Source organism: Centroberyx gerrardi, chromosome 1 (genome assembly GCF_048128805.1).
Source record: "Centroberyx gerrardi isolate f3 chromosome 1, fCenGer3.hap1.cur.20231027, whole genome shotgun sequence".
Taxonomy (NCBI): Eukaryota; Metazoa; Chordata; class Actinopteri; order Beryciformes; family Berycidae; genus Centroberyx; species Centroberyx gerrardi.
Genome location: NC_135997.1, coordinates 32686004 through 32693972, shown reverse-complemented (window position 1 = coordinate 32693972; position 7969 = coordinate 32686004). Strand labels below are relative to the sequence as shown.

The following is a 7969-nucleotide window of genomic DNA, read 5'->3' as shown; positions in this document are numbered from 1 at the left end:
ATGGCATGTACATGTGGGTCTGCTCGGCTGCACGTATGTGCGGGTGGGTGGATGAGTCTCGGAGACAGAGAGGGAGAGAGAGAGAGAGAGAGAGAGAGAGAGAGCGAGATGGGGGGCGTACTGCGAGAGAGGGAGTGGGGAACAAGCGCGTTTTTTTTTTCTCAGTATCCATAAAATGTTAAAATATACCAAGCTAAAATAGATCATCAAAGGACAGCTTTTAGAATAGTTGTATTTCAATAAAATACATGACAAACAATAGTAACTTCTCACGGGGTCATGTGACACGCAATTTTAAATTGCACATAACATCAGTTAATGTGAGATAACACGTTTGAAATGTTTGAAATGGATCCTTTTAGCTTGTTAGATCGAACACTGAAGCAGACTGCATGTTCGACGGAGAAGCTCCAGAGATTGCCTGAAGGCAAAGAGTTGTTCGACTGCAGTGGTACAGTACAACTGGTGTGTGTGTGTGTGTGTGTGTGTGTGTGTGTGTGTGTGAGTGATGTGTGATGGGCTCTGGGATATCTGTGTCTCTGTGCATCTGTTTATCCCACGGCGGTGTCGTATCATCGCCGATGGCAACCAGCGGCCTGACAATGACAGAGACTCCTCTCTGTGTCGCTGCTGATGCAGTACTAGCATGCACACACACACACACACACACACACACATACATAGACACACAGGCACATACACACACACACATATATGCACACACTTACGCACACACAACTTGCAGTGCTCACTGAGAGATGGAAGTCTGCAGCAGTTGAAGTGTGTTGTATGATATGGCTGGCAGGTTGTGTAGGTTCTTACTCATTCGGATTTTCACCAAGGTGTGGATATGATTTTGAGTTTTCAAACTCTTCACCCCATTCATATTTGAGAATTTTTTTCTCTCTACACTGGCTCATATGGAGATATTATCTGTATTAGAAAACAGTTTATAAGGGCTATTACATGTATAGTATTATGTGTAGTCATCATTAATGTTATACAGTTATTAAAAGTTAGGAATTTTCTTCGTTTATTTAATCGTTGAATCAAAGCTGTGTGTGTCTTGACAATGGTGGAGTGTGATTGAATGTGTGCTGCTGTGCCACACCCATCCCACTGACCCGCTCACTGTGTGTTTACATACCAGGTTAGATGAGTGATGGCCTGTTACAGAAAGGAATGCTAGGCACAAGGCCACTGACGTTCATACACTCTCCCATCTTCTCTGCCAGTTTAGTTGCTAAAACAAGGAAGAGGTGTGTGTGTGTGTGTGTGTGTGTGTGTGTGCTTCCACAGTTTATCAGAAAATCGGCCTTAATCAAAAAGTGTGAGCATGCAGCGTTTCTTGTTGTATTTTTCTTTGATAGACTTATTAACAAAATAAAACATTCACAGATGTACAAAGAGGCAAGACTGTGATTTGTCTTGATACATCTTTTCTCCGTATGATTTCCATCGTATTATTCTTAAACTAGAGGGATTTGAATATAAATTGAAAGCCTCCAGCCCACTCCCCGAAGCTAAACTGTAAATAATAACTCTAAACTTTTTCTAATCTTTGGTAATTGAAGCAAATGGGTTTTGCGGGGAGAGATTTGTCGCCGGGAAACGTACATACATTCATTTTTATTTACGAGGAGGCGAGGGCTGAGCAGTGTAATGAGTGAAAATGCATGCTTAATTTAAATGGCGAGTGTGTCTGTTAGGGAATGCATTAGAGTCTGCAGAAGAAGCGTAAGACATATTAATTGACAGACAGGAACCGCTGTCTCCGAGGTTGATACAAGTAATTTATTACTTCAGAAACGAATGCCACCGCCAGAATGTGCTTCATTAATTTCAAATTTAGTTTTAATTTCAAGCTGTTGCCCCTTGAGAAGAATAAGGTGGCAAGTTCTGTTTGAAGAGACATTTTTCCCCTCTCCCTCCCTCTATCTTTCTCTTTCCATTCTCCATCTCTCTCTGGCTGTCTCTGATTTTCTGCAGTACAGAACAAAGACCTGGGGGTGGAGGGAGGAAGGGAGGGGGAGGCGACTTGATTCCAATTTGAAAACAATGTAAATGCAAAAGGGGAAGTTAAAATGGAATTACTGCAACAGTTTATGATATGAAATACTCTGTCTGTGAATGTCTGTGCGTGATTGCTTTGTTTCCTCTGGAGTTGGGGTGAATGCCAATGTCTTGTGTTTCTATCAGCTGTCTGCTTTGTGAGGAAGCGCAGGAATGCAGAATAGAGGATCTCCATCATTAGATATGCTGTCAGTCTGGTTCTAACAAATATCTCTCTCTCTGTCTCTTGTTCTCTCTGTCTGTGCAGCGTACGTCCCTGAGGATGAGAAGGAAGCAGCCCTGTTGGATGAGGACTTGGATGGAGAGGACTCAGCCCAGGAAGGGGAGGAGCCCGTCGCCAAGTTCCTGTGCCGGGACAAGGACTTCCTTCTGAAGGACCGGCCAGGATCGACTGGTTTCCATGACTCCCCTACTGCCGCCGACTTCTCTGGTCAGGAGCTGGACAGTGAGTCGCACCTGAGTGAGTCCAGTGACCGGATGTCCGACTTCGAGAGCTCCTCGCTGAAAAATGAAGATGATGTTCTCCTTTCCAAGGACCCACTGAATCCCCTCTGCCTGTCTTCTTCCTCTGTCATGATGGCTGCCGCCAACGCCACTGCCCAAGCCAGTGGAGATGACACCATCTCTGCCACTACAGGGCCAGTGGCTGACAGCCTGGAGAAGATGAAGGCTATTTACACCTCCTTCCTGACCAACTCCTATTGGTCCACACTGAACCTGAACCTGAGCCAGAACCCCCCTGCAGAAAAACCCCCTCGCAGCCACAGCAGCAGCAGTAGCAGCAGCAGTAGCAGTAGCTGTGGAAGTGGAGGCTACGACTGGCACCAGACAGCCGTGGCCAAAACCCTTCAGCAGGCCTCACAGAACCACCACAACCGTCTGGGCCTCGTCCACCACCCCACAGTGGCTGTGACCACGGCATCTATGGAACCCAACCTCTTTAGCACCGTCCAGCTGTACCGGCAGAGCACCAAACTCTATGGCTCCATATTCACTGGTGCCAGCAAGTTCCGCTGCAAGGACTGCAGCGCGGCATACGATACACTAGTGGAGCTCACAGTGCACATGAATGAGACGGGCCACTACCGTGATGATAACCATGAGACAGATGGTGAGGGTGCTAAGCGCTGGTCAAAACCCAGAAAGCGCTCCTTGCTAGAGATGGAGGGGAAGGAGGATGCACAGAAAGTTCTGAAGTGCATGTACTGTGGCCATTCCTTTGAATCCCTCCAGGACCTCAGTGTCCACATGATCAAGACGAAACACTACCAGAAAGTGCCTCTGAAAGAGCCCGTTACACCAGTGGCAGCTAAGATTATTTCCTCTGCCCGGAAGAGAGCCCCCATTGAGCTAGACATCCCTAGCTCACCTGACTCTAACGGGGGCACGCCTAAACCCAACCCCCTCACCGACTCTAATGACATACTCCAGAAGGCCTCCAACCCTTACATCACACCTAACAACCGCTATGGACACCAGAACGGTGCCAGCTATGCCTGGCAGTTTGAATCCAGGAAGTCACAGATCCTCAAATGCATGGAGTGTGGCAGCTCCCATGATACACTGCAAGAGCTGACTGCTCACATGATGGTGACTGGACACTTTATCAAAGTCACCAACTCTGCCATTAAGAAAGGCAAACCCATTATGGAGTCGCCCACCCCAGCCCCTACCTCCATCTCGTCAGTTGAAGAGAAGGTCCAGTCTGTTCCTCTGGCCGCTACGACCTTCTCCCCTCCACCTGCCCCTGTGCCTCCCCCTACCAGCATCTCCCCCACTGCCATGGCTGTGGAGATAAAAAAGGAGGAGAAGGAGGAGGAATGTACTAAAGAGTCCATCATCAACAACAGTAACAATATCAACAAAGACAAGAAGGCAGGGGGTGAGGAGGACGAGGAGAAGTTTGATATTTCTTCAAAATACAGCTATCTGACTGAGGAGGATCTGGATGAGAGTCCTAAAGGGGGGTTTGACATCCTCAAGTCCTTGGAGAACACAGTAACCTCGGCCATCAACAAAGCCCAGAATGGGGCTCCCAGCTGGGGCGGATATCCCAGCATTCATGCTGCCTACCAGCTCCCCAACATTATGAAGCTCTCTCTGGGCAACTCCGGGAAGAGCTCCCCCCTCAAATACATGTTCCCTGGAGGGGAGATCCTCTCTCCCATCAGCAAGAATCAGCCTCTGATCTCCCCTCCCAGCCGGCAGACCTCCCCTCTGCCCAAGAACAACTTCCATGCCATGGAGGAGCTGGTCAAGAAGGTGACAGAGAAAGTGTCCAAGGTAGAAGAGAAGATGAGAGAGCCCAGTGGAGTTGTGAGGGCATCTCCTCTGAGACGCACCACGCCCTCTCCCTGCAACAGTGAGGCAGGGGACTCAGCCCGAGGAGAATCCCCCAAAGAAAGGAGAGGAGGAGGCTCCAAAACCCCTGAGGACACAGGTGGAGGGGAAAAATTAGCAGGAGGAGATGGAAGTGGAGCCAATCACAGAGATTCAAATGGTGATGTTACTATAAAGGAGCCCGTGGAGAATGGAGTGGAGTCCACTGCCGTGACGTCCCCCCTGCCTGCTTCCCTGTGTGGCAGCACAGCCATCATCACAGACCACCCCCCTCCAGAGCAGCCATTTGTCAACCCTCTTAGTGCACTGCAGTCAGTGATGAACGTCCACCTGGGGAAGGCTGCTAAGCCCGCCCTGCCCTCCCTCGACCCCATGAGCATGCTGTTCAAGATGAGCAACAGCCTGGCAGAGAAAGCAGCAGTGGCTGCTTCTACTCCAGCACAGACCAAAAAGCCCACCAACGACCACTTAGACCGCTACTTCTACCAGCAACATCTGAACAACAACGACCAGCCCATAGACCTGACCAAAGGCAAGAGTGCCGACAAAAACAGCAGTAGTGGCTCCTTGGGTTTGACGGCTCTCTCCTCTGCCACCTCCACCCCATCCTCAATTTCCCCCTCCTCCACAGTCACCATGGCCAAAGCCTCAGCAGCAGTAGCTTCCTTTATGTCCAACTCCCCTCTGAGAGAAAATGCCCTCTCAGACATCTCAGACATGCTGAGGAACCTTACAGAGAGCCAGGCTGTCTCCAAGTCCTCCACGCCCACCAGCCTGTCCGAGCGCTCCGATATTGAAGGCGCCACACAGGAGGATTCAGAAGACATTTCACCGGCCCAGAAACGTAAAGGCCGCCAATCCAACTGGAACCCTCAACACCTCCTCATCCTCCAAGCCCAGTTCGCTTCCAGTCTCAGACAAACAAGTGATGGCAAGTATATGATGTCGGACCTGAGCCCACAGGAGAGGATGCATATCTCCCGTTTCACAGGCCTCTCGATGACCACAATATCCCACTGGCTGGCCAATGTCAAATACCAGTTGAGGAGAACCGGCGGCACCAAGTTCTTGAAGAACCTGGATTCGGGTCACCCAGTGTTCTTCTGCAGCGACTGCGCCTCTCAGATCCGCTCCCCATCCACGTACGTCAGCCACTTGGAGTCTCACCTGGGCTTCCGTTTGCGAGATCTGGCCAAGCTTTCTGGGGAACAGCTGCTCAGCCAGATATCGCAGCAGCACCATCAGCAACGCCACACCAAAGGACTGTCTGAAAAACTGCTCTCCAACCTTCACCCTTCCAGCCACCCTCTAGCCTCCTCCCTACCCTCCTCCTTACCCACTTCCCTGCCATCCTCCTTAACCACCTCTCTGCCCTCAGCCAACTCCCCGTCACCCTCCCCCGAGGAGGACGGCAGTGGGGCCATGTACCAGTGCAAGCTCTGCAACCGGACTTTTGCGAGCAAGCATGCGGTCAAGCTTCACCTGAGCAAGACTCATGGGAAGTCCCCCGAGGACCACCTCATGTATGTGTGTGAGCTGGAGAAACAGTAGCACTGGCTGGGGACAATGCTGCACTCTTTCTTAATATCTCTCACTCTTTCTTGCTCTGTCTCTCTTTAGCCTTTCACGGACATTTCTTTTAAAGAAAAGAAAGGACCACTAAAGTGATGGAACTGCACAAAGATGCCATACAACTACTGCTTTGAGTTTTGGCACATGGTTTTAGATTTTTTTGTTTTTGTTGTTGTTGCTGTTGTTTTTCTTTTGTTTCTGTGTGAGGTGGACTCACTCTGGCCCAAGACACTTGATTTTCTTGTGTTTAGTGCTCTCCTTTGACAGGAATAGACTGACTTTCTCAAAATGTGCAGATGGGGGCTGTTGTCATTGATGAGATACAGTATATGAAGGTTTAAAAAAGAGATTCTAAAATGAAGTGGTGTGTATTTTGAAACTTGTGTAAATGGGATTAAGTTCCTTTATATTTTGGCATCACTGGGGTGTGATAAGCTGCATGCATAAATGAAACAGTTTAGTTAAACATTTTATAACTAAATCTGGTGCACTTTTCATGATTTCATTTCTTTCTCTCACTTTTTTTCCCTCTCTCGCTCGCTCTATATATTTTTTTTTTGTTTGTTTTTGTTTCCGTAACATTTTTGTGCTGGTGTCAGCATTTTAAATTTAACCCTCTGAGTACGTCAAAGCACTTCTACACCTAAGATCCAAAACACTATTGACGCAAGATTTGAGATTGGAATTTATTGAAGCTATTGTGAGAATTAGATGGACAATGAGTGCATTGTGTCTGCGATGTCCACGTTTCCCAGACATATGTTGAGTCTAATCCTAGACATGAAATCATTTTGAAAAGGAGCTTCTCCATTCAAAGGGAGGTTTTAGTCTTGGGCTTAATCTTTGTCTGGAAAATGCTCCCAAGTCTCGACACAAGCTTCGTAGCTGTGTGATGCAAAAAAAATACATAAATCTGAAGTCTTTTACGTTGTTCGATCAGGGACCTTTATTAATTCAGGTCTGTGTAAAAATGTATATAAAAACATATTAACTAATTCCTGTCTAAATTATGCATTGTTTCTATATTTTTAATTTAAGAGGATTATGACTATCTGCTGGTGCACAATATATGAAGACATTAATAAAATTGTTTTGCACAATAGTTTTATAAATGTTATTTAATCAAATAATATGAAAGTGGGAGGAGGCAAAAAGATGACGACAGGTGAATCTTTTTATTCCCAACTCGTGCTCAAAGGGTTAAAGACTCTTTTTACCAGACACTACTCTACATGTGCCGCTGTATGAACACTAAAAAGATTATAAAGGTTGTACAAAAAAGATGTTACTTTATCAAGAAATTTCACATGTAATCTGTTATTTATAAGCACTCTTGGTTGTTGTTTCATATTGTTGAATGCCTTTTCGATTGGTCCTTTTTTTTTTTTTTTTTGTTCTGTCTAATTACTCTCCCATGATTCCACACTGCAGCTTTATCTTTTCGGGATATGAAAGGTAACCATGGTTACGCTAACCTCTTGAGTGACAAGTTCTGCTACATTTTTGGCAGTTAATTTGCTGAAGTAACTGACAGCTGCCAGTGTAGAGAAATAAAAAAAAATCCTTATGTGTAAAATATCGGCATGTAAACAGCACAGATACTGTTATGCATTCTGTGCCGTGAGTCTTTTCGTTTCGTTATTTCCTTTTCTGTTGTTGTTGTTCTTGACAATGAACACCCATTATATGACTTCATATAACCTTGTTTTCTACTGCAGCATTAAAAAAAGGAACCCGTTTTTTGCAATAACGTGTGTGTGTGTGCATCATGTGTGTCATGGCTATCAATTATGTGTGTGCTGTGCAGTCCCTAATGAGCGCATTAGACTGGGAGTGTGTCAACGTCTGTCTGTGACGAGCTGCAGACTAGTTTACAGTGAGTGGCAGCAGCGGGGCCGTGTGGGAGACAAACACACACACACACACACTCACACTCACACTCATACACACATATTCAGACATACAAACAGACACCATCAATGTG

At 46.7% G+C, this 7969-nt stretch overlaps 1 protein-coding gene across 1 annotated transcript; it reads left to right on the top strand.

Moving 5' to 3' along the window:
• Positions 1 to 2385: 2385 nt before the first annotated feature.
• On the top strand, positions 2386 to 7713 carry tshz3b (teashirt zinc finger homeobox 3b). The gene is made up of 5 exons (XM_071913156.2): positions 2386 to 2606; positions 2673 to 4513; positions 4610 to 4972; positions 5072 to 5693; positions 5796 to 7713. Exons 1-5 carry the CDS (start codon positions 2551 to 2553, stop codon positions 5962 to 5964), a joined length of 3051 nt encoding a protein of 1016 aa, XP_071769257.1. The 5' UTR covers positions 2386 to 2550; the 3' UTR covers positions 5965 to 7713.
• The last annotated feature ends 256 nt before the right edge of the window (positions 7714 to 7969 follow it).